Source organism: Mauremys mutica, chromosome 6 (assembly GCF_020497125.1).
Source record: "Mauremys mutica isolate MM-2020 ecotype Southern chromosome 6, ASM2049712v1, whole genome shotgun sequence".
Lineage (NCBI taxonomy): Eukaryota > Metazoa > Chordata > Testudines > Geoemydidae > Mauremys > Mauremys mutica.
Genome location: NC_059077.1, coordinates 36516194 through 36543548, shown reverse-complemented (window position 1 = coordinate 36543548; position 27355 = coordinate 36516194). Strand labels below are relative to the sequence as shown.

Genomic DNA, 27355 nt, shown 5'->3' with positions numbered 1-27355 from the left:
CCTAAAAGCCTTTCTAAATTTAAGCAAAAGAATATTTGGATGTTTTTGAGCTCTAAACCTCTTGCACTGCTGCCAGATGTGTTCGTTCTCTCTCTCCCTGACCTATTCATAGTTCGTCTTGATGTTGAATCCGCATTGCAATCCAATTTCCATTCAAACTCATTTCTGCCATGTAATTTTAATTCACAGTCTTGGTTTCATTGCTATCATTATATGAAATTCACTGTGTTTCAACTCCTCCAACAATAAGTGATCACTAGTAGCCTAGGCAGACAATGATTTCCTTTCCCTTGACCTTGTAATACTACAGAGAATCCCTTGAATCTGGGTAGGTAGTTACGATCTGATAAAATTGAGTTGTTTTAGCCCTTTAACCTGCAAGGTGGTTTGCTGACCTTGTTTGACTCGTTAAGGAAAATGTAACTCTCTGTTTCAGTCCCAATGTTATATTTTGTTAATTACAATTTTTCATGTGATATGACATCTTAAACTCAGCCAATTACCATTTCTCGACATCTGGGTCAACCCTAGTTGCTCAACCATTTAGCAGCTCACCCACCTGCTGCTGAACAGTTTCTTCCTTTCTTCTGCTCTGGAGCTGAGCCCACCCTCTGGGCAGCTGGCTGCTCTCCAACTGGCCTCTCCTTCCCTTCTGGAGAGTAGTTGAATTGTCAGGCTGCTGCCTTCCAAATAGCTAAGCAGCTGCTCTGGAGTCACATCCCTGCCTGTTTGCTAGGCTAGAAACAAAGTGGACTTTGAATGAGAGGAGCCCTGGTTCAGTCTCTCCCCCAGGGATCCCAGCAGCGTTGAGTTCTACCCAAGTGTTTTTAAATTATGGAACAGAGGGAAGGACAGAGTTCAATCCAGCATTGCGGGAGGGCCAGGGCCAGGAAAGAGACACTTTGCCATTGGAATGGACTGAAGAGGGTGGGAAAGATGTTTTCATCCACTGCACGTTCGTTGTATAGGTGAGAGGGTATATATTAAAAGCACTCTGAGGTTGATGTTTCCAGGTTAAAAAAACCAAACCCTTGCTCTTAGCTGCAGTGTTTAGCAGGCATATAAAAGACCATTTGAATCTAGACACGCTATTTCACTAGCTCCCAACACATAACTAAAACAGTGTTGACAAGATGAATATAAATGATGTGTGCGCTTACAATGCAATTGTTGGAATGAGAGGTGTTTGTATTAGTGCAAAAATAATACTGTATAAATGGCAACCACTTTGGCAGCGGCAGCTGTTTCCCAAGTGCTATGGCTTCTTAAGTTCCCATTTAAAGTAATTGAAATCTTTGTTAATTTACTAAAATGTTATACGAATTAATGACTGTCAGTGAATCTGTGTTGCAATAAAGTTTCTATTTCCATTGTGTCAGATAGCCTATGGATATGCTAAGAATTCAGTATGCATGAGTGACTTTTTTTTCCTTTCTTTCTTTAAGGCATTGCTAAATTTAAATGTACTGTGATTTTGAGTAACATATTTTTATGTTTGTTTAAACCATGTTCATTGGGTACCAAAAAAGATAGCATTTGGTTTAATAGAAGCACAAATAGTTATCTGCCATATTACTAACGCAGGTATCCTTCACTTGCCTATTAATATAGTGCTCATATAAAATGGAAATGGATGAGTAGTCACTTAAGCTTTTTAATAATTTTAATTAATGTAAATAGTATAAAAGTATTTGCAATTCTTCTCTCTTCCCTCCCTACCCCCCCGAGAGAGAAAAAACAAGAACACACACAAATTTGTGTTTTTTACTAGAGTCTTTAAGAATTTTGTAGTGGGCTCAGTGCTTCAGAAGCAGGGCCGCCCAGAGGATTCAGGGGGCCTGGGGCAAAGCAATTTTGGGGGCCCCTTCCATAAAAAAAAAAATTACAATACTATATTCTCATGGGGGGGCCCCTGTGGGGCCCGGTGCAAATTGCCCCACTTGCTTCCCCCCCCCCATGGACGGCCCTGGGAAAAATAAACCTTCTGCATCTCGGCACAAATCCAGTTTTGAGAACTTCTTTACAAGGTGTCACTGGTTCTCAGCATCAGCTAGTGCTAAAAGGCACTAAAGCTCATTAAAACGATTGGACAAATATGTGCCGTCAAAACTGTTTCTGGATTGAAAACTATGGGTTTTTAAAAAGCAGAAAAAAATCACGGACAATGTTTGCTTTCCTTTAAAATTTGTTGTGCTTTTTTTAATTGAAAAGCTGAAATTAGTCTGCCATAACCTGAATATGGTTTGGGGTTTCAGAAGTGTGTGGCCAAATATCTGCTGCTTGCTGTGTTTGATTGTTTAAAGAAACAATAAAAAAAATTCTGCTTAAAAAAAAATCCAAAACTTTTTGAACCCACCTCAGCTTGTGACCAAACGCCTGAGCCCATCCAGTCAGAGATTTTTCCAGGTTTCTGATACTCTGCTGGCTTCCTTGACTCATATCTGTCTCCATAACTTTGGGTTCATTTAGGTTAGAATATAAGAACAGCCATACTGGGTCAAACCAAAGGTCCATCCAGCCCAGTATCCTGTCTACCGACAATGGCCAATGCCAAGTGCCCCAGAGGGAGTAAACCTAACAGGTAATGATCAAGTGATCTCTCTCCTGCCGTCCATCTCCACCCTCTGACAAACAGAAGCTAGGGACACCATTCCTTACCCATCCTGGCTAATAGACATTGATGGACTTAACCTCCATGCATTTATCTGTTTCCTAGAGACTGGCTCCATGGGGTCCCTCACAAACTGGAGACGGTTACTGTGGGTTTGTCTTTAGTATAGCTTATGTACATACTCCACAAACTGCGCATTTGAGCTTGTTCCAAATCTGGGATGAGCCTATGTTGTGAAAACTGAAATGCTCAAAATAGCACATGCATGTGAATGGACATAGGGTGTTAAAATTACATTACCCCTCAGGGGGTCATGAGGTTATTACTGGGGGCTGCGAGCTGTCAGCCTCCACCTCAATCCCTGCTTTGCCTCCAGCATTTATAATAGTGTTAAATATATAAAAAAGTGTTTTCAATTTATATGGGGGGGGGTCACACTCACAGGTTTGCTATGTGAAAGGGGTCACCAGTACAAAAGTTTGAGAACCACTGAATTAACCTCTCTGGAGCCTCAGGAAATGTAGGGGGGGGTCTCCCTTGGTAGGGTTGGGAAGGGGGTAGGTGGTGTAGGATATTGCTCTTATCATGTGATCCCTCCCCCAGTGGCTAATTTTAAATGAAGCTACCCTCCCCTGACATGAATCTCCCTATGGCACTGAAATAAAATATAGACTATAATTTGGCATTTTGAGAAGTGAAAGGGATGGTAGCCCTAATGGAAAAGCTAACAGCTTGGCTCTTCTGCAAGCCTCAAACTGCTGAATGAGCTTTAGGGTAGGGAAGGCTGTGCCTCCCAAACAGCCTGGCCCTGCCCCCATCCGAACCCCACCCACTTTCTGCCCCCAACTGCCTGCCCCCTCAGAATCCCTGACCCATCCTGCTCCTTGCCCCCTCACCGTCCTCTAGAGACCCTCCACTACCACCCCAGGACCCAACCCCTGCTCCCTGTCCCCTGACTGCCCCGACCCCTATTCACTCCCCCCCCGCTGAGTCCTGACAGACCCCTGGAACGCCCACAATCCAACCCTCCCGTTCCCTGTCCCCTGACCGCCCCCCCCAACCTCTGCCCCCTCCCTGTCCCCAGGACTCCCTGCCCCTTAGCCAACCCCCCCCCAGCCCTGGCCCCTTACCCCAGGCTCCCCTCTCACCCGGAGCCTCAGCGCATCCAGGAGCTTTGCTTAACAGCTGCAGTGTGTCTCCGGCGGGGCCTGAGCTCTGTCCCGCTCAGAGCCGCGTGGTCAGGGGGCGGGGCTGGGAGTTCCACGCTAAGCTCAGCTCCCTCCACTCAGCCTGGAGCTCACAGCCCCGCCCCCTCACCACGCGGCTCTGAGTGGGGCCAGGCTCAGGGGCCCTGCCAGAGCCACACTGCAGCTGTCTGGGACGCTGCTGGATGGGCTGAGGCTCTGGGAGATGGGGCCGGGGAGGGAGCCTCCGTCATGCTCGTGGGGGCCCCTGCGGAGCCCGGGGCCTGGGGCAAATTGCCCCACTTGCCCCCCCCTCTGGGCGGCCCTGTTCAGAAGAGATAGGGTTTGTGTTGGGTGTTGCTGTACCCAGCAAAACTACAGACAAGACAGCAGGGATGTTCACATTTTGTAATGTGTCTCTGGTAGGAAAATTCTGTTCCCTTGCCTGGGTAGCCAGTGCCAAAGAGGAAGAAACCATTGTTCTTCCTCCTTTGTGAGGAGTAGGAAGAAGATGGCTTTTACCCCTTACCACTTTCATGTCCCTATCCTTCTCATAATGGTCACCTTTATAATAGTATAGAATGCTTTGTAAAACATCGTACTTCTTAAAAGATTGAGAACAGAGCATACTGATCTGAAAATATATGCACTTTGTGAATGTGTTGGACATGATAGAATTCTAGGTAAGATGAACTCAAACCTGATTGTGTGTATAGATGTATGTGCATGTATTACAATTGTGAATGAATGCAGCAGTTGGGGCTTGGTGAGAGCAGCTACAATTGTGGAGGATGTACATATAGTAGTTTGCTGAGGGCAGCAGATGCTTATGCTTGACCTGTAATGTAGTAAGGGGAATCTTCACTTGGTTCTATCCCCTGGTGTATATCACATTTGTTTTTTGGTTAGGGTTTTGTACTGTTCTGTCCACATAAGCAAACCATATTTACATAAGTGGAGCAATATGCTTAGAGTCACAGTGCACTGTAGATGTCATATAAATATTAAGAGCCTAGTAGAGATCAATGGTGGCGGTAGAATTTACCTAATAATTGACTGATCTACACATGCAGACAAAAGCAAAACTGTGACATTTAGTGGTGTTCGGTGAGATGAGTCTTGAGTTTAAAAGATTTACACGCTCTGAACTATCTCTGCAGTTCTCCATATACAAGTTATTTGCCTGGGAGACTAAATTGACATCAGAGTTCAGTTCAGCGCTACAATAGAATGTTACTTTTGTGAACTCAGCAGTATGATGAACAGCCTTTCCTAGGGATTTGTGAGACAATCCTCTGCTTTGTAGTCTCTCTGTGTGTCTTTTTTGTTTTGCTTTTTTGGGGTGAGCAGTTGGGAGTCAGTCTAACTATATAATTATGATCAGTGGCTCAGTACAGTACGTGGTTTACAGCAATATGCAGAACTTTTACCCTGATGACTATTTTTGTTGGTTTGTCTAGAAATGAGAAGGAAAAATATCTTCACCGTGTCTTCTTTAAAGTGATCTCCAATATTAGACTGATAATCTCTGTTGCCAGTAACAACAGTCTTGTTGGGTCTGCATTCATGTTACAGATGCATCCAAAGAATAAGCTTGCAGGATCTTTAAGGTGCAAGAAATATCTAATGTATAATGTCTTAGAGCATGTCCGCACAGTGAAAGCTGTGTACAGCTAGCCTGTTCGAGCTAGCTTGAATCTAGCACAGAGTACAATAGCTTCAGTGCAGGTCATACAAGCCTGGCATGGATTCTGGGTGCATATTCAACTGTCTAGCCCACTCTGGAGTCCATGCTGTGCTGTCTTTGCTGCTATCATTACCTGTGCTACCTGGATTCAAGCTAGCTTGGGTAGGCTAGCCCATGCGCAGCTTCTACTGCATAGATGTACTCTCTCAAATGGCTGCTATGAATAAATAAGGCATTTACACAATTAAATATCATTACACTTATTTTTAGACATTTTTATTAAATGTTACTTATGTAACTGTAAATAAACATGGCACTTTAAAAAGATAGATTAAAATAATCACTGCACCAAAGATGACACTAAAGAACATGGACAAGAAAAAGATAAGACGTGATATTGGTCAGTGATTCTGGAAAGGGTAGATTATGGAGAGATTTGGGGAGGAGGAGAAGGCAGAGGGGGTATTTCTGGGCTTTTGAGGAGAAATTTGCAAAGGGAGAATTCTTGCGAAACAAGAAATTTGAGGTAGTTTTATGCATAGGAAGCAATGTGATAGAAGATACAAAGCTGGAAGTGCAAAGAAGAGTAAGCCAGCAGTATGAGAAGAGTTGAGAGGAAGGTATGTTGTAAGGTCTCTGGGGGAAGGGATGTGTCAGTTCTGCTTCCTGTGATGAAGAACCTAGCATGCTTCCAGGTGCTCAAAAATCAATATTGGTTATGAGGAACTGGGAGGAAAATTAAAGCAGAGATGTAGACGGAAGTGACATTTTGTAGGACATTGAAGGAGGGGGCAGAGGTATGAGAGGAAACCAGTAAAGAGTGATTTGAGACAGGGTCAGAGTGATGGCAGAGAAATCACTTTCAGAAGTGGCACTCAGCATAGTCTAGAGAATTTTAATAAACTTTTCTCTTTGTATTTCAATTATTTTCTGAAAGCAAGGTGCATTCTCATTGGTTGATATAACCATTAAAACATGTTGATTTACAACGAAATAGAGCCTTTATACAAGATTTGGTATATCTTTTTGCTAAGTGGGCATGTGTACTATAACTATTACATAATTGCTTAAATGTAAGTTTTGCTGCTTTTTCCACTTCCAGTCAATTTCTCAACTTTGAATGAATTAGTCCTAAAGAAGAAAATCATGTTTCTGTGCCTTCAGAAGAGGTTACTTCTGTCAAAAGCTGGTTTAGCCATCTAACAAACTCTGGTTCCAGGTGCTTAGCTAGTGATTTCCATCAGTTCAGGGGTGTGACTTTCTTTAAAACAACATCAGCAAACATGTACTGCTTGAATGGTTCACCTCCAGTCCTGAAATGTATTATGATTGATGGATGATTATTAGATTGCCATGTCATAGCAGCATCTTCTGTAACAATGAGGCATCTATCCCGGTACTTTGGGTTGAGAATATTGAGAAAAAGAGGTGGAGTATGTGCTTGATCCATCTGCTGCTTAACTGCCTGCAATTTAATGTTGTTGTTGGGTAACTCTTGAATGGTCTGGCAATTCTTTTGAAATTTCAGCAGCAACAGCAGTAATCTTTCTGCAGTTTGTCCAAGGCTATGGAAATAAGTTTCAGTATATTCATTGTCCTCTTCTACATTTCTCTTTACTCCAGTGTTTGACTACTTTGGCTGTGATAATTTCATCTGTTTTGTCATGATTTTTTTCACAGCTTATCAGAATAGGCCAGTTCTTAATAAATAGCTCAAAACGGTCAGCCACTGAATTCCATCATACGTCTTTGGAAGAGAATTAGTTTGCATCTTCCTGTTCTATACAGTGAAGCAAAGTGGTTGTTACCAGAAGTATTTAGCAATTTCAGTATTTTTCTTTATTCATGGAGTTGTACTGAAGAGGTCTTTGTCTAAAATATGCATCAAATGAGCACTGTGCCCATATGTTGTAAGTTTCAGGTTTCCCTTTGTTACCTTATTCTAGATTTCTTCTCATCTTTGCTACATTTGCAGCTTTGTCTGTGACAAAGCTACACACTTGACACTTGAATTTTTGTTTAGTTTGTTACAGCTTTTACTGCAGCTGCTTTTAAGTATTCTGTATGGGCATCTCCAGATATACACCTCTACCCTGATATAACGCGACCTGATATAACACGAATTTAGATATAACGTGGTAAAGCAGTGCTGGGGGGGGGGCGCTGCACACTTTGGTGGATCAAAGCAAGTTCAATATAACACAGTTTCACCTATAACGTGGTAAGATTTTTTTATTTTGGTTCCCGAGGACAGCGTTATGTCAGGGTGGAGATGTATCAATTGTTTCTGTAAGATAGACAACCCCATCTTCTGCTGTTACACAAGCACTTATTATTGGATCGTTGTGTACATTGCTCTACCCATCAAGACTCCTATTAATAAATTTCCTATCATTGGGGTTTTTTGTACACTGTTCAATTTCCTTATCAGACACTGTATCCAGCAACCTTCCAGCAATGTCTACTTCACTGGGTGGAGTGTAATCTGGTTGTAATGACTGAATAATGTCCAAGAGGGGGAAGGAGGAGAAGCAGGAGTGGGATCACAGATGCGGGCAAGGCTCCTGCATGTGTCCTGTTCTTTCATTTTGAAAACGTGGTCATCCTACCCAGGTGGGCTCTATGGATAATCCTGATGAGATAGCTGATGGTGTCTTCTGGAAGCAGAGGCCTGGTTCCAACAACTGTGATGAGTTTGCCAGACTGTTGCACCCAGTACACAGCCCCTAGATCCCCTACAGGATCAAGCTCTTAATACAGTGTATGATCTATAGTACTATACTTAAGAAAATTTGACCTCTGAAGTTAGATGTTTTTTCCCTTATTATTTCTTTATATAGAAAAGCAGCCTTTAATTCAGTCTTTTGTTAGAGGCTTATGAATTCAGAATATTTATTTTTTATTTAAATGTTTTAAGAGCTGCTTATAAATTTAGGTCTTAGCATATTTTGTAGTAAATTCAGATTTTCTTTTTAAACAGGTTTTTTTTTTAAAGGAAATACTTTTTATAATTTAACTAACAGAATAAAAAAACTCCAATTTTAAATAAAATCAGATTCCTTTTCCTCCCCGCCCAGAAAAAAAAAATTGATTTTTATGTACCCTGGTTTGGATGCGTATTTGCACACTGCCTTTCTCCAGATGTATAGAAATCTATCTATAGTCTAACATTTTAAATTAATATAGTTTGTGTGTGAATGATTCTCCTGCCTCATTCTGACTTAGTTTTAATGCAATTCTGCTGATAGTAGAGATCTTTTTAGGAGAGCCATTCTGTACACACAGTTTCTGAAGTTTTAAATCCTTAGCAAATCAACTTTTGTAATTGCAAAAAAACTTAGTTTTAATGGTGCTAATCCCAGGACAGAATCTTGCAGTTAAAACAGTGATTAAATCTGCATTGGCAGACTGTAATTTACATACTAGTTATAAATGCACATCTAAATGAAGTGTGGGGAGGTACCAGCTCCTCTCCTGCCATCTCTTACATCTTCATTTTCCAGCTGGCAAATGTATGGGAGTAATTTTGCAACTCTGCTCTCATAGCATCATTGTGTTAGATTTTAAAATGAAGACTGTGATAAGTGTGAGTAAGATCACCTGCTCCTCATTATTCTCTTACCTGTAATGATTAACCACCACATGGATTCTTCAGCTGTAGAGCCTTGTGGCATTGTAACACTTCGGTATGCGGAGATTAACAAATAATATGGTTGTATTAGCTGAATAGGTTACAAGTTGCATCAAGCAGAGTATAATGCAGTTAGCTAAGTAATGCTTACTAGTCTAATTAATATTCAGTGTACTGCTGACTTTCCCTCTTACATTCTTTTCAGGGCTGCCTTTGAAAATCTTCCACCAAGAATACTTGATCTTTGCCAGCATAGATTAAAAAAAGTTTGTTTGTTTGTTTTTGCAGGAGAAGTCATAATATCCACTTATCCCAATGAAAATGGCCTTTAGCAATTTGACATCAAAAGCTGCACTGCTTTATGATGGATGGATTAAACATGCCGGTGAGTCAATAAATCTTAATGTCCACTAACTTTAAGGCTTTTCAACAGATGTGGAGCTGTGTTAAGCATAATTTTGTATTGCTAACTTAAAATAGCATTGTCTTCCTCTAATGGCACCTAAGTTGTCAAGCTAAATGTTCACATGCCTAACTGTAAAGAAAAGTAGTATAATGTCATGCAGACTTTAGAGGTGTAACTTTTTTGCAATTACAAAAGTTGATTTGCTAAGGATTTAAAACTTCAGAAACTGTGTGTACAGAATGGCTCTCCTAAAAAGATCTCTACTATCAGCAGAATTGTACTTTACATTTTGAAATTGTACTGGGACAGTCTAAAACTTTAATTTTATTTAATTATAAATGGAGTTACATTTTCTTAGTTAACTGAATAAAAGTATTCTGTTACAAAGTGATGTATTTTGCTCTTCCTGGTACTAAAGTAGCAAGTGAAAGAAAATGTAAACTTTGATTTCTCGTTGTATGTTGAAAACTCCTGTAAGTGATTCACTGCATCAAGTTCCTGTTTTGAAAGGGAGTATTCATACTCTAACAAAGTTCAGGAATAAGTATATAAATCATTCTGTGGTTTACTGTGAAAGTTTTATAGTGCTGTATATCTGCTTAGTTTATCTGCTTAGTTCCTCTTCTGAACTTGTATGTGTTGAATGTCCTGGCTTTTCATAATTCCATAGCTATGGAATTAGATGCAGGCAATGGAAAATACTATGGCTGTAAAGCATATGTTGCCTTGAACTGGACAAATATGGTGAAATCTGAACTGAAATTCACTGTAAATATGAATGGCTGAAAGATGCTGTACATCTGGGACTGGGACGAATGAGTTCAGATTAATACCATAGCTGAAAGCTTTTTCCCCATCATCAGTGGGAATTGGGCACAGCTGGTGCCAGGGGGGAAGTTAAAAGTGAATGGAGATGCTAGCCCAGAGGAAAGCTCTGATGGACCAGAGGAGGAGGATGAATCTCCAGAAGCAGATGATGAGGATGAGAACAAGGAGTTGATAAGGGCAATGTAGGCAGAGCAGCTGTAAGACTACAGACCTGGAGTGGGAGAAACTTCATTTGGAGCCAGGGGTGTCATAGTGAGGAGTTCTTCAGCCTAAAAATACACCATGAAGTGAAGATGCAAATACCGCACCAAGAGAACCTAATAGCCTGGTAAGCTAACATGGAAGCTTCTCATCTAACACTCTGACTTCTGCAGTGTTAAGATAGCAGCCTTATGCAGGATTTTGGGTGGGTTAGTGGAGACTTCTAATTCTCTTTTGAGTAGTAAGGTTTTAAGAGTGTATACGGTTTGTCAGGTTCTGATTGTGTGTATTGAAATTTAAAACTGCTTTTTTAGGAAACAAGACCAAATAAAATACTTGAGCTCTTTAACAAGTGGTTGTGTGGGTCCCAGAAGGAAATGACAGAGACAAGGTCTCCGTGCTAATGTTGTATGCTGCTTGTGTTAGGGTTTTGTTCTGCTGCCCATCACTGGAATAGAGGTACACTAAGGAGTTAATTGATCCCAGGAGGAGTTGCATTTAATTGAGGTGCTATTTTTGACCCATAAACACATTACATAGTTGGGTTTTGGACGGATTACCTGAAAGCCACTTCTCTCCTTGTGCAGCATCATAGCAGCTAGGATCAGATAAGTGCTCAAGATAACCGCTCTTTGGTTAAAATGGAATGGATCTGGTGGCAGGGCACTCTTGCTGAAGAATCCTTGACTGGAACTTGAGTTGCTCACCCCATAGCCTGCCAGAGCTTGGATATGGTGTCTTGCATCATGATGTGATGAAGACATTTGTTCTCCCCGGCAGGGGCAGAGGGATTATTGGGAAGGAGCTGGTGGAGTGGGTGAAAGGGAGTGGCTTGTTGTGAGGGTGTGGTGATCCTCTTACAGTTCTGATTACTTGCCGTGTGTGTGTGTGTGTGTGTGTGTGTTTATAGTGCCTAGAGCACTTGACTAATGCTTTGTAAATGTGAGCAAATAAATTGGAGAATTGAGCAGTTCTTTTAAAACATTGCAACAGTAAGTTGAAGGTCTGGATTTGTGACTCCACCCCAGTAATATGACAGCAAGCCACAAAAGCAGCAGAATACTAATTCAGAAGCCACGTTGGTATTGTTAAAAAACCTAACAACCCGCCCCAAAAGGTAATTGGTAAAAGCAGGGGTCCAAAACAACTAACCAAGTCACTACACTTCCTAGTGAAGAAGAAATAGTCAAGCCTTCCAGATCCCCATGATGACCCAGAATTTAAAAAAGATGATGTCACTGTCAAAGGCTTGAATGTAGCTCCAGCCGATGTCAATGAGGGAAACGGGGCTTGTATGGAGCAACTCTAGACACAGCACGTAACATCCTTGTAAGCTACCTGGGGAGGGATTCACAGCATTTTCTCCATATGGATAATTTTAATGTGAATTCTCCATTTACCATGCAGACTCAACTCTGGGCCCACCAATCCCTGCACAAAACCAGATATTTCTGAGAGAGGGGTGGGGACAACTTTCAGGAATTGCAAGATTTAACAGGCACTATGTTATGGCTCTACAAGTGGTAGGTAGTGGGTCAAATCATCTGGTTAAAACTTCCAGGTTTAAAGCCATTCTCCAAACTAGTAAACCAAGTATGATTAAACACAAGAAGGGACAAAGTTCTTAAAAATAGGGGCTTTTCCCAATTTGAAGTTCTTTAAGAATGGTCACATTTTCCCAGAAGAGTTTAATTTCACTCATATGCAGCCTGGATCAGTTGCTTGCAAGACCTCTTCCTTTTTTTGCTTGTGAACTACATTGTCTTGTGACAATGCATACTTTCCATGGGGTGGAGATTGATGCAAGTGGGGGGCATCAGATCCAATCTAGGACATGTGTCTGAATGGATGTTGGAGGAGTATGATGATATGACACACACTTTTCTCAGCGTGAAAACTCTGCTTCCAAAGTTTTTGTCAAAACTTGGGCTCCAATTGACAACATCCAATAACTGGAGTTTTCATACCAAAGACATCCAGCGAACAACCTTGAAAGTCACTCCATAGCCAGATTAATTGGAAGCCCTGCAGTCTCCCACTAACCAAAACCTTTGCTGGGAAGACTCAGTCGCACCAATAGTGGGCATCAAAAATGTCTTAGAAGGAACGCTACAAATATCATATGTGCAGCGGATCTAACTCTCAGTGCCAGTTGAGTTTAAGGGGTAACTTGAGTGAAACAAACTCCATAGACCAAGGGGGAGAGGGAATGTGAACTCTGCTTACCATCTATGGATGAATAAATCTGCAAAGTATACCTGTTAATAGATTTCTGTTGGTTTTTATCTTGGCGAGGGAGGAGTATGTGAAGGATGACTCTATCTGGGCAAATAACTTTAGAATTACATGAGAGTCTGCTAGGCAAGGTTTGCTTAGCCAGCATGCCCAGAATTTTCTTCAAGGTGTGGACAGAGAATTGCCTGACAATGCATATGAGATTGGAAGTGGGGAATTAAGCAATATCCTTTACAGATAGTCATTATTAGTGTGTGGGACAGAACAGGCAGTTGTACCTGAGGATGATGTGGTGTGCCATAAAGGCGAGCACATGTGTAAACTTTAATTGTAAGACTTTTGTGCCTGGTTAGTGGTGCAATTTATAGTATTAGTGTAGTTGAGTTAATATTAACATTTTTCTCTACATTGCCAATAAAATGTCCTTTTTTTAATTTGAGTTGAACGTGAAGACTTAAATTGAGAATAAATCACTGCCAGGTGATGAATGGAAAGAAACTGACCTCTGGTCTCCAGAGATTATGTGGTCAAGGGCAGCAGTGGCTTTAATCACTTACCTTGAGTGGTATTCCAAAGAATCTGGCAAGGACCAATGTTGGTTTATGAAGAGGCTAACAACCCTGGAGCTACTAAATCTTGTTAAAGCAAGTTATAAAAACCCGAAGCTAATAGTGATTCTAAAACCTGAGCAGTGAAAGCAGAAACAATTTAAGAAAAGAATTTAATCAAGAATTTAACAAAAGAATATCCTTGATGTTAAGTTAATGTAGATGTAAAAAGCATTATAACCTGTGGATTTTTTTTTTCTCTTCTAGATCCAAGAGTGGAAGGTTTCCTACTCATGTCTTCACCTGTGCCACAGACTATTATCATTGGAGCCTATATTTATTTTGTCACTTCTTTGGGACCAAAACTCATGGAAAACCGAAAACCTTTTGAACTCAGGCAGATAATGGCATTTTACAATTTTGGTGTGGTAGCCCTTTCAGTGTATATGACTTATGAAGTAAGTATTTCTCTATAATTACTTGTTTAACCTTTTTCTTCAGCTAGCTCAGCTACTATTATGTAATTTTTTGGATACTGCAATTGTGACAATTAGCATAATAGATGAGAGAGAACCTCCTCAAGAAAAATCATTTGGCATTTTTCTTAGGACAAAGTATAGAAATTTAACAATGACTGTAAATGAAAGTTAAACACACAGTCAAGAGGGTGACTGCATATTTTATATTAGACCATAATAGAACACTTTAAAACAGTGGTCCTCAAACTTTTGTACTGGTGACTGTTATATCCTTGGGGGCAGCTGGTTTAGGAAGAAATCACTTGAGGCCAGACAGCAGACAGCTAACAAAACCACCATTTTATTTACAGACTCAGAGAACTCACTCAGCTGGCTGAAGCTGGCTGAGCTATCCCCTAATAATCTAACTCAGTTACCATAGGAACCAAAAACCATGACAACCAAATACACAACATATTCCTCCCCCCCTAATAAGAACATCCCCTAAATAAAACACACACTAGACTAGAGAAGGAGGGTAGACTGCCTCCATTCCCGGCTAAACCCTGGGGATTATTTTGCCCCATAACCATGGGTTCGCCCTAGCTAAAGATCCAGCCGATGAGGAGGCCTTCTGTCTCTAGGTGGATTACGGCGAACTTCTGGTGTTGTTGCACCCGAAAGTACCATGGGCTCAGGGTCCGCAGCACGAACGGGTGAGGAGGTGGTATCAGCTCGTGCTGGGCAAAGGGGCATCTCAGCCGCCGGCAGTAATGGAGGAGGACAGTCAGGAATAGGTGATTCGTGATTCGGTGTCTCACCGGAAGAGGTGAAGTCAGATCCCTCAATTGCAGATGTGTCCTGAGGACTGGCATGACCTGGCAACAGCTGATCTACATGTCGCCGCCAGGTAAGATTCTCTGCAGTCCGGACTGTGTAGGAAACAGGTCCTGTTTGAGTGATGACTGTGGCCGGGACCCATTTAGCTCTGGAAGTATAATTCTGAGCCAAAACTGGCTGTCCCAGGCTAAAGGTTCGGTCTTTTGCTCTGGGTGCCCGGCTGATGACTTGATATTGCTGCTGATGTTGCACAGTTTGTCTGGGTTCAGAAGGTTTCAGCAGATCAAAGCAAGTGCGCAGCTGTCGTCCCATCATTAGAAAGGCCGGAGATGCCTGGGTCGTAGCATGAGATGTGTTTCAGTAGGAAAGTAAGAAGGTATCCAGACGCTTTTGAATGGAGTGTTGTCCCCTTGCTGATTTCAAAGCGTTTTTCATTGTCTGCACAAATCTTTCAGCTAATCCATTGGTGGATGGATGATATGGTGCTGACGTGATGTGGTGTATCCCATTTGCCTTCATAAAATTTTGAAACTCCTGAGAGACAAACTGCGGTCCTTTGTCGCTCACAAGTTGTTCTGGCAGACCAAAACGACTAGAGTCCTCATAGTTTTTGGATAGTATTCTCTGCAGAAGTGGACTGCATTATAGAGACTTCTGGCCATTTAGAATGGGCATCTATTGCCACCAAGAACATGCTTCCTTCAAGGGGGCCAGCAAAGTCAACGTGAATACGTTGCCACGGGTTTTCAGGCCAGTCCCATGGGTGTAGGGGTGCCCACTGGGGTGCATTCCTCACACCCTGACATGACATACAAGCCTTTGCCTTCTCTTCAATAGCACTGTCCAATCCAGGCCACCAAAAATAGCTTCGTGCAATTTCCTTCATGCGCACTATTCCACAGTGACCAGAATGTAGCTGTTCTAACAGCTGTGATCTCAGTGGTGGTGGAATAATGACATGTCTCCCCCACAACAAACAACCAGATTGGACCGATAACTCCGTCCTTCTGGACATGTAGGGAACAAGGTCAGATGAGACCGGAGAGGTTTGTCGAGATTTTCCATGCATCACCATGTCCATAACTTGGGACAATACTGGGTCAACGCGGGTTGCCTTCTTTATCTGAGTAGCAGTGATAGGTGTATTCTCTATCTGTTCAAAGTAGAAGATTTCCTTTTGGGCACTATCTTGATGTTTGACCGGCAAAGGCAACCTTGAGAGGCCATCTGCATTGCCGTGCAGAGTGGATTTCCGATATTTGATTTCATATGTGTGTGCTGAAAGTAACAATGCCCAACGTTGCATACGACTAGCAGCTAATGGGGGAATACCTGGGTAGGGTCCAAAAATTGACGTCAGAGGTCGATGGTCTGTGAGAAAAGTAAACTTTCGCCCAAACAGGTACTGATGAAACTTCCGAATTCCAAAAACAATTCCTAATGCCTCACGTTCGATTTGGGCGTAGTTAGTTTCTGCTTTGCTTAGAGTGCGTGAAGCAAAAGCAATAGGTCTCTCTTCTCCCGAAGGCATAATGTGTGACACGACTGCTCCCACTCCATAAGGGGAGGCATCGCAGGCCAATTGTAGGGGGTAAGGATGGATCAAAGTGCGTTAGAACTTCAGAATTTAGCAATGCATCCTTAGCTTTGTTAAATGCAACATCACAGGCTTCAGTCCACTTCCAGGCCTTGTTCTGCCCAAGGAGCTCATGAAGTGGTTTTAGCAGTGTGGCTAACTGTAAGATGAACTTTCCATAGTAGTTCAGTAGTCCTAGAAACGAGCGCAGCTGGCTTACATTTCGAGGTGGGGGAGCCTCCACAATAGCTTTAACTTTGGCAGGGGCCTTATGAAGACCTGCAGAATCAATGATGTGTCCCAAATATTCAACAGAGGGCTTGAAGAATTCACACTTGTCTTTGCGAACTCGTAGACCATACTCTTCCAGTCTTTGTAGGGTAGCCTCTAAATTCTTTAAGTGATCCTCTTCATTTCTTCCAGTGACCAGGATATCATCCAGATAGCACTGAACTCCTGACAAGCCACACAAGATCTGGTCCATAGCCCCTCTGGAACAGGGCGGGAGCAGATGTTATTCCGAAGGGTAGGCGGCAGTATCGATAAAGCCCCTTATGAGTCACAACAGTCAACAGCTCTTGGGACTTTTCATCGACGTGCATCTGTAAATATGCTTGACTCAGATCAATCTTACTGAACTTTTGTCCCCCAGCCAGGCCTGCGAAGAGGTCATCGATGCGGGGAAGTGGGTATTGCTCTGCACACAACATTGGGTTGACAGTGACTTTAAAATCACCGCAAATCCGGAGAGAGCCATCTTTTTCGCTATTGGAACGATAGGAGTGGCCCATGAGCTATGGGTAACTGGTATTAGGACTCCATTGGTGACCAGGCGCTCCAGGTCTGCTTCAACTTTTGGCCTGATGGCATATGGCACAGTTCGGGCTTTCAGATATTTTGGTGGACTGTCAGGTTTAATGTTCAATGTCACAGTGATTCCCTTCATACTTCCCAAATCATCTCCAAAAACAGCAGCATGTTTCCTTAGTATAGGGGTTAGACTGGTTTCTTCTTTAGTCATCCGGTGCACTTCTGCCCAGTTCAGTTGAATCTTCCCAAGCCAAGACCTACCCATTAAGGCTGGGTAGTTACCTCTCACCACAAACAGTGGCAATTTAGCCACCTGTCCATTGAGCTCCACCTTAACATCAATAGTGCCCAGCATAGGCACAGCTTCTCCCGTATACGTCTTCAGAACAGTTTTTGTTGCCTTAAGCGGAAGATGCTGTAGCTTTTCTTTATACAGTCTCGGAGATCAGTGAGACGGCTGCACCGGTGTCCAGTTCCATGCGTATACGTTTGCCATCCAATAACGGGGTTACCCAGTATTCATGTGAGCCCACTGCCAAAGACAAAACATGCAGTGGCACTTTCTCTTGCGCTGAGGTGTCACCTTGATCATCCTGGGTCTGCTTTAGGGTATGCAAGGTTCCTCTTTTTGTTGGCCAGACCACAGGCCTCCTTTTCTTTTGTTTACAGGCACACTCAATGTGTCCCTTTTTGCCACAGTGTCGACACACCAGATCCTTACACCAGCATTCTGATGCCTGGTGACCCGGCTTACCACAGCGGTAACATTCTTGACTCTGCACCGTTTTGTGGGTCAGTTCTTGTGACACTTTTTGCACCCTAGGGGATGCACCGATGTATTGCGCCTCCCTTGTAGCCAGTTCCATGGAGACAGCAATATCAACAGCCTTCTGTAAGGTAAGCTGAGCCTCTGTCAGTAGGCGCTTCTGTATAGCTTCACTGTAGAGGCCACACACTAACCTGTCACGCAGGGCATCATTTAACATCTCTTTAAATTCACAGTGTTCTGCTAGCTTTTTTAAAATGGCTACAAATTGTACAACTGTTTCATCTTCCTTTTGGTCTCTTTTGTGGAACCTATATCTTTCAGCAATTACCAGTGGTTTTGGGGAGAAATGGGACCCCAGGATTTCCACAATGTCACTGTAAGATTTAGTCTCAGGCTTAACAGGGTGTAGTAAGCTGCGTAGCAGGGAGTAGGTTTTAGCCCCTACAACACTTAAGAATATTGGCACCTTCTTTGTTTCTGTAATGTCATTTGCAATACCAAAAAGCTCAAAACGCTCAGTATACACATGCCACTGCTCTATATTCTCATCAAAAGGTTCCAGTGGCCTGGTCAGAGTAGCCATGATTTTAGTTTCACTTTCACAGTCAGTGCAAACAAGCAGTATTTTTATTTGTGTTTTGTACCTTGACTTCTACTTCCTTCTGTTACTGGAGCAGCACCAGGATCCCATCCATCGTCACCACTTGTTATATCCTTGGGGGCAGCCGGTTTAGGAAGAAATCACTTGAGGCCAGACAGCAGACAGCTAACAAAACCACCATTTTATTTACAGACTCAGAGAACTCACTCAACCGGCTGAAGCTGGCTGAGCTATCCCATAATAATCTAACTCAGTTACCATAGGAACCAAAAACCATGACAACCAAATACACAACAGTGACCTCTTTTACATAACAAGCCACTGAATGTGACCCCCACCCCTTTATAAATTAAAAACACCTTTTTAAAATATATTTAATGCCAATATAAATGCTGGAGGCAAAGCAGGGTTTGGAGTGGAGGCTGACATCTCACGACCCTCCCTGTAATAACCTTGTGACCCCTGAGGGGTCCCAACCCCCCAGTTTGAGAACCCTTGATTTAAAACCTGGAAAGTATTTAGATTTTTAGTTTTTGAACTTCTTTGGGTGAAGAAGGTAGAACTAGACTGGCAGGTTGCATGCTTTGTTTATAGTCTTACTTTTTGTGGCTGTCACATGATAGAATAAATTGAGATTTTCCACACTGCACAGGGAATGTTTAAGTGCAAGATCCTCTTCAATTAGTTTTTGGTTTTCAAATTGCACAATCACACTTTCCTAATGTTGTAAATGATCCTTTTATTTACAAAATTTAGTCTAGGGTCTCAATCCATATAAAACAAGGTTTTTAGAATAATCAATAAAACCTTTCCTAGAAGAGTTCTGGGGTGTTTGACTTGTGGCTCAGCAAAAAGCTAGGCTTTTTAGGAGAAAAGAACATTTTTATTAGACAGTGATTAAGTGAGATGCACTGGGTTTAATGACCGAGAAAATACATTTCTACATGTGCATGGTGTGCACCTACAAATAGTCAATTAGAGTTAACTCTCTCACACTTAAAGAAATGCCAGTTTAAAGAGACTAAACTGGGACAGTTAACCAGTGTGGCTACTCAGCAATACTACAAGCAGCTGCCTGATAGTTTTCTACAACTGGCCAGCTGAAAGAATACTATTGTGGTAGCTATTTTCATCTTTGGCATACTGGTTATGGAATTTTTCAGATACTGCTGCCAAATTGGCTGTACGTCAGTTAACCCAGTTCCCATAACCTTCATGATGTGTTAGACTGAGCTTTTGCTTTTAAAAACAGTGCTCCGAAGTCTTTACGTTTATCTTTCAAAAATAAACTGATAATGTTGGCTAATAATTGTTGTGCCAAATACCATAAATGCAAAGAAGGTTGAAAAGCATGCTTCCACAGATCTTGTTAGGGTTGTCCTGTTTTTAGGCGTATTTTAAAAAATAAACACTGCCTCTTTCACTTTTGACGCCAACATGATATTTGATTTGCCTATCATTAAGCCTTTATTTAAAATGTCACAAAAGAATGCATAGATACTGTATACCAGATTGAATTAATTCTTTTCCTCACTGGCTATAAGCCATTTTGTGGGTGTGTTTGGTATTATGTTCACTTACAATGTTTGAAATCCTGTTGGTTTCAGCGTCTGGTTTGTTAAATGGGTAATCTTTTACTTGTCTTATTCAAGTCATGTTTGATTGAAACTACAACTCTTCACCTACCAGGAAAACTTGGTATTTTCCTATTATACATGCATGGATAATTATGATTAATTAATGAATATTCATTCAACACAAGTGGAGTTTTTATAGTATTGGCTGGGATTCAGGGGGTTAGGAAGAGAGAAGACACGAATAAAGTGTAATATTTACAGTGCTGCTCTTAGCTGAGTTTTAATGTAGTAATAGGAGGAGTATTGGATGCGACACGTTACACTGATACTGTACATCTGCATGTGATCTCAAGACCGCTCCCCATATCTTCTGACAGTTATAGTCTAACTTGTCTCACAAAGTAAATAAATATTTTTGACAAGAACTTGAGATACTTGTGGTACCAAATAAAAGAAGTCCAGCGCTGATTTTTCTGTAGCCTCAAGCCCCTTCTGTTGGCTACAGACAACCAAACTCACTAAAACAGTTGCTGAAACAGAGGTTGTATGCATATAAACTGAAGTTCAGCTGGATGTTGTAAATGGAGGGGGGGAAACCCACGGCAGAACATTATTTACTTTGATAAAAACTTTTTTGGATTTTTGGATTGCCTTTTTTTTTTTTTTTGTGGGTCCCCTATTATGAACTTGTTGCAAATAGATCTCAGAAACTATGTGCAGTTCAACCTAGCATGTGATTGGCCAAAATCATTAAGTGCATGGGGGACATCTGACAAATGTACAAATTGCAGTTCAAATTCTATGTGGACATAGTAACTTTTGGATGCTAATTCTTGTTACTAGGATTTCCTCATCATGGTGTGATATTATTTTATTACACTGTTGGCCAGTCACAAGTACATGCTAAACAGGCTAAATTGTAATACAAAGACTTAATTAGCTGAATTCCCTGGTCCTGCATGTACTGTATTTCCATTTGTAGAAAATCTGTGAAGAACTGAGTTACTTAACTTCTAAATAATAAAAATGTGGTTCTGTGTTAGTACTTGACTCGTTAAAAGTATCTTATGTATCGAAATGCCTGGATTCAATACCAATACTCACTTTTTTGGGGGGATAGTTTTTGTTTCAATCACCTGCTTCCCATAGTGAGAAGAGAGACACTGATCTAATGTCTGTTCGGGGGAGCAGCTATTTCTTCTCCTGTGGCACTGAGGCTTAGGAGCACTGACGTGGATATAGTTGGCGTTCTCATCCATATTGTCAAGTTATGAGATTCAAATCTCTCTACAGTGCTACAGTTTAATAGTGTTGCCATCCTACATTGAGGTAGATAACGGCTGACAAGCTGACTGAATGCACAGGCTTTTTTTTAATCATTATGTGATTATTAAGGTCAACTGAAATTTAATGAATTTTCTCAAGTGATAAAGTAAATCTTTCCTCTCCCCCTTCTCCTTGTTACAGTTTCTTATGTCTGGTTGGGCCACAGGTTATTCGTTTCGATGTGACCTTGTTGACTACTCCAGGTCACCTACAGCTCTGAGAGTAAGTAACCAAATGAAGCTAATTGTTATGCTACATTAACTTTTTATATTTTTGGAATGCTTTTAATGAAAATGCCTTGATGCATAATGAAGAGCACATAAGTGACTATAAAGGGTGATGAAAGGGATGTTGGCAGCAACATGTGCTAGCAGGGTGGATTGATTTAAATCAGTGACTTAAATCACCAATTGGAAACCTTGATTTAAATCTTCAATATTAATCAACTTTTCTATTGTTCTTCAGTTCTTTTCTAAAGAAAGGTACATTTTCATTGCTTCATATAACCCTTCAAACATGTTGATTTGCAACGAAATAGAACCTTTATGCTAGATTTGGTATATCTTTTTCTATCTAGGAGTACATACATTTGTAAACAAAACAAGCCCTTAATACAATACATGATATATTGTGCTATATTTATAAAGCTTGACCTCAAAATCAAATATCTTTCCCCAGATTGTTTCTTTTTATGGAAAAGCAGCTTTTAACTCAAAGGTTTTGATAGAGACTCATGGATTCAGCATATTTATATAATTTCTTTAAACATTTGAATAAAAAAATAAAGTGTAGACTTGACATACCTTGTGTGACATTCAGATTTCATTAAAATGGTTTATTTTATTTATATATATATCCAGTGTGTTTGCTTATTCAGTTCAACATTTTAAAGTTCCCTGAGGCTGAAAAGGCATTTGTTTTGCTTCCTTATTTTTAAAGAAAAGAAACAAAAATTAGACTGATGTTCTAATGACTTCATTAGACTTGACCCTGTGTATTTTTTGGATTTTTTTTTTTTTAGATGGTTCGGACTTGTTGGCTGTACTACTTCTCCAAATTCATTGAATTATTAGACACTGTAAGTATGTAGTGACCCAACCTGGTAAATACTGTGATCTCCATAGAGAAAAAAGGACATTAGAGTTTATAGCAGTTGGATCATACAGTAGCTTTACTCTGTTTGCTCACTAATCAGACCTCATCTATTCAATCAACAGAATCTGTTAGTAAAGGATAACAGTGAGAGCGGAGAAATATTTCAGGCTTTTCTATACCACAAACTTTTAAGCATATCTCCCCATTAGTTACAATGGGAAGTCTCTAAAAATGATAGCATGCTATGGCTCTTTCAAACTATCCTGGGAAGTACTCAGTTAGGGTAGATTGGCTGGAAACAAGTGCCGGTTATGCTTCAAGTCTTCCTTCATTTCTTCCCCCAACAACTTTCCCTCCTGTTTCTCAAACATTGGCAGTTGGGGGGGTTTGGCACAGCCAACTGTACCCACCTGCCTCAATTTAAAGTACCCATCCTGGCAGTCATGAGAAGTTACACAACGTTAACCTGACACTCTGGACTGTTTCTAAGGCCCAACTAACTAGATCTCAGATCTCCTGTTGGAGGGACCAGGAATGCTGGAAATGGAAGTTGAGTGACCTCCCTCTCTTTTCTACTATCTACTGACTGGTGATCTTCAATTGGTCCTGGATCTGAAAAGTTATTTTCTTCATCTGAATCCTTCTAGTTGTATAGTTGCCCTTGTGCCTTCTTGTTTATTTAGGTACATATATCTCAGCTTCTTTTCAGTTTGATTGTGAAAGTTTAATTGCTTGAAACTTTGGCAACACACTTTGGTGTTACTATTGTGCTGCTTAATTTACTATTTCTAGCCACATGAAAACAGTCGTGTATGCAGGGCCGGCTCCAGACCCCAGCGCGCCAAGCGCGCGCTTGGGGCAGCGGCAGGCGGCTCCGGTGGACCTCCCGCAGGCATGTCTGCGGAGGGTCCGCTGGTCCCGCGGCTCCGGTGGAGCATCCACAGGCACGTCTGCGGGAGGTTCACCGCAGCCGCGGGACCGGCGACCGCCAGAGCGCCCCCCCGTGGCATGCCACCGTGCTTGGGGCAGCGGAAATCCTAGAGCCGCCCCTGCGTGTATGCATGTTTTCTCTGTCCCATGTGACCACTCTATTCCCCTCTTTCTGGGTGCCATCTTCTACCTGCTCTTGCCATCCGACTCTACTCTTCTCATTCCCACATTTATTCCAATCTATTGTATTCTACTTTTAGAATGGTTTTGCCCTTTGCTCCCTTAACAGTTTTCCTTGGCAGACTGATGGACATTTACTATGGCAGCACTATGTCCATAGAGAATATCCACCTTCAACCCTCTCAATACTATCCCACCTTCCTTTTCACATCTTTGGGCAGTTATTGTCTCTGTAGTGCTTTTAACATGTCAAGTGCTAGATAGTCTGTCTGTCTTTAGTTACATGATGGTTCTGATTTAATCTTTTCTGCCTTCTGTGTACCTTTTCTGTGCCTTAAAGTCAGATCTTTAAATCATCCTGTCTTTTCAGTTGCCTCCAATACTCATCTCAACCTGTTATACTCAGAACTTCAAGAGGTCTAAAATACACTGGCTGGACAGTTCAGTCCTGGAATTGGGGCCATCTTTCCTGCATCCTCCATTACCTTCACTGGCTTCATAGCCATCCCTGAATGTATTAAAAGTGCCTTTCAGGACTCTGTAGATTTATTTAATTCCACCCTCTGATTTCATATCCACCTCTTCATCCTCCACACTCTCATTTTCAGGTCGTGGACTCTTAAGTTACTTCCCAGTAATTGGCCACCATAAAATGGGTGTCACTTTCTTTTAGATTGCTGCATCTGGAATTGACTTCCTCACTAAATATGTTGAAAACCACACTTCTCTTGCTTTCAATTCTTTCTAAACCTTGCCTATGAGCTTGCCAATTTTGCACTTAATGTTTTATTCATACATCTTAAGGGCTTTAAAAAGGTGAAGTACCATTATAACCCTTATACAGATCAGAAATTGAAGCATGGGAGGGGTACCGGGGCCTGATTTTCAGACCCTCACTACAATGACAAAACACTGAACCAGTATGAATATATTTTTGGAAATATCTTATAGACAGTTTTTTGTACTACAGTAACTCCTCACTTAACATTGTAGTTATGTTCCTGAAAAATGTGACTTTAAGTGAAATAATGTTAAGTGAATCCAATTTCCCCATAAGAATTAATGTAAGGGGGGGGGGGGGCGCTAGGTTCCAGGGGAAATTTTTTTTTCCATTCAAAAGGTATTATATACATTTTAAACAAGCAATTTAATACAGGTACTGTATAAGCTTTAAACAGTTTTAAAGAAACAATATAATACGAGAATCACCATTGCTGAGCATGAAGCTTGGTTTAGGTGTTGGAGTCAGAGAGTGGAAGAGGAGGGATTGTCCGGCTGGTCCTCTTGCTGTTCTTGCAAGCACAGGCACTGACCCTGCCGGGGGCAGGGAGCTTAACCCTCTGCTCATCCACTCCACCCCTTCCTCCAAGCCTCCACCCTTGACCCGCCTCTTCTCCCCCCCCACCTCCTCCTTCTTTACTTCGCATGCTATGTCCTCGCTCCTTCCCCCCTCCCTTCTGAATGCTGCAAGCCAGTTGATTGCCGCGGGCAGGAGGCGGAGGGAGGGAGGGGAAGGCGCTGATCTGCAGGGTCTGCTGACAGGCGAGAGGTGCTGGAGGGAGGGGAGGCCATAGGGAGGTTGCCAGTTGTGGAGAAAGCAGGCAGCCAAACAACATAATAGTGGAGCATTGCACAACTTTAAATGAGCCGGTTCTCTAATTGCTTAGCAATGAAACAACGTTAACCAGGATGACTTTAGGTGAGGAGTTACTGTACTGTGGATGAAGAGTCCTCAAAGGAGAGGTGGTTGTAGTCTAGTGGCTTGAGCATGGAGCTAGGAGTTGAGACATCTGAACTGATGATCAGAAATGCTGATCTTCTGCAGCTTGCATTATTTGTAATAGAAGTTTAGATTATTCAGTGCCTTTGAAAATCAGCCCCTCAATCTGTCACTCAATTTCCACATACATAAAATGAACATAAGTGCAAAGAATTTTAATGTACTGTGTTGAGCAACCTACGTTTGTGCATACAACTAACTGCAAACTACTTTCACATGTGACTTTTCTAATCTCTTATTCTTAAAACTATTTCAGATCTTTTTTGTTCTGCGAAAGAAAGAGGGCCAGATTACATTCCTGCATGTCTTGCATCACTCAATCATGCCATGGACCTGGTGGTTCGGAGTCAAATTTGCTGCAGGTAGTCAAGATAGCAAAAATTATACTATATGTGTTGTAGTAAAACCTCCATACTCTATAAATGAAAAACATGTTCAAATGGACACTGTCAATTTAAAAAAAAATCACTTGGTCATAATTTGTATCTACTAGAGTTACAAGCAGTGCCCAAAGATTACTGTACCTGAACTAGATTATAAGGGAGGGTGAAATCTTCCATTTGGCAACACATTGTGTATAGTCATTTTCCTCTCTTGCTGGGGGTGGAGGTGGGGGGCAGCTAGGGGCAGGGGGATGGTATACCAATGGGGAGGCTGTGGTTTGTAAAACCCAGCAGGGGAATTATGGGGCAGGTACTTTATTACTGAAACTACTACAAAAAATAATTGAGTAGATTTCATGTTGACATTGTCCCTTGGAACACACAAATCTAATCAGACGAGAGAGTTTTTTTTTTCCTCATCATTCTTTCTCTCTATAGCCTTAATTTTATTTAGAAATTATTCTAGTTTTTGTTGCAGTTATTTCTGACTGGCCTTTGGGAGCAGAACTGTAGCCAGAGATAATGCTGTAACTTTTCCAGAGCTAGTTAGATATAGTGATATCTGCCTGTGGAGGGCCAGCAACTTAAAAGATAGCATCCAAATGTTTGGAAACTGGGAAAACCACCTGCTGTTTTTCCCTCATCTCGGTCTTTATACTCTGTTACCTTAACCTTATAAATCCCTCCGCTCGCATCAACAATCTCTCCACAGAGCAGAAATGACAAAAATCCAGAGAGATCCTTGCATCAGAAGCTTGTAGAATGCATGGTCTTTCTAACCTGGCGCTTTACGGTGTAACGGACTTAAGGCTGCATCTTGAGCTAGGAGCATGGTTCCCCAGCTCACATATGTATACCTGCAGTAGCTTGATGAACGCTAGTGCACATATAAATTGTAACCTTACTGCGGCCAGACATGCAGTGTCAGGCATGGCTTGCCATGAAGAGTATAAGCATCCTGAAAATAGTGGGTACATGCTAGCTAAGTTGTGCTGCTGCCCATTGTACCACAGCGATGCTACTATTTATACTTGTGCCAGCTTTCATCAAGCTACTGCAAATGTGTACGTGAGCTGGGGAATCATACCCCTTGCTTGTAGTGTAGACATAGCCTGCAACCTGCAGAGCGAATTCAAGCCTATTAGAACTCCTGGTGGGGGATTTTATTCCTGGTGGGGGTGTCTGGAAGGGGTTACTAGTTGAAAAATCAGTGGAGACAACAGAAGTACTTGTCTGGGCATAGTTTCCTTTTCTGTAACATTTCACCCATCTTCCTTGACATTGTTTTTTTTCCCACAGCTTTGATGCTTAATTGAAGGAGAGAACCTTTGCCTACCTAATCCCTCCTGTGTATATTAGTTGCATGCATACAAAAATATATCCTGAAAGAGGTACAAAAGCTTTGCATGGATTCCATGGAAAGTTGTCTAATGTGCAGTTAGCTAATGAAGGAGACTGCTATATTTTCACTGTGTTTGAGTCCAATTTCTAATATATAAAGAAACTCTCATGTTTTGAACTGCATCCATTTCCCCAAATCAGTGGTACTGTAGTACTAAAATTGGAGTTACCTTCCTCCGTTTTCAGACCATTTTAGATCTGTTAATATAAAACACATTAATCTGGTATCCCCAGCACTTAACAGTACCTCCCCTCAAAAAGATTACATTACCCATACTGTTAATTTCCTGCCCTTTAG

General features: G+C 41.6%; 1 protein-coding gene across 6 annotated transcripts in view; it reads left to right on the top strand.

Annotated features, from left to right (window-relative positions):
- Positions 1–27355, top strand: part of ELOVL7 (ELOVL fatty acid elongase 7) — a 50298-nt gene that overhangs the window by 17269 nt on the left and 5674 nt on the right. For 5 of the 6 annotated variants that reach the window (XM_045020572.1, XM_045020575.1, XM_045020574.1 and 2 more), the window contains 5 exons: positions 9402–9498; positions 13599–13789; positions 21430–21510; positions 22310–22366; positions 25530–25635. In XM_045020572.1, coding sequence (XP_044876507.1) covers positions 9429–9498; positions 13599–13789; positions 21430–21510; positions 22310–22366; positions 25530–25635 — 505 coding nt within the window. In that variant the 5' untranslated portion in view covers positions 9402–9428. Of the gene's footprint in view, positions 1–9401; positions 9499–10491; positions 10676–13598; positions 13790–21429; positions 21511–22309; positions 22367–25529; positions 25636–27355 lie in introns of those variants that run through there. The other variant, XM_045020578.1, reaches the window with a different exon arrangement.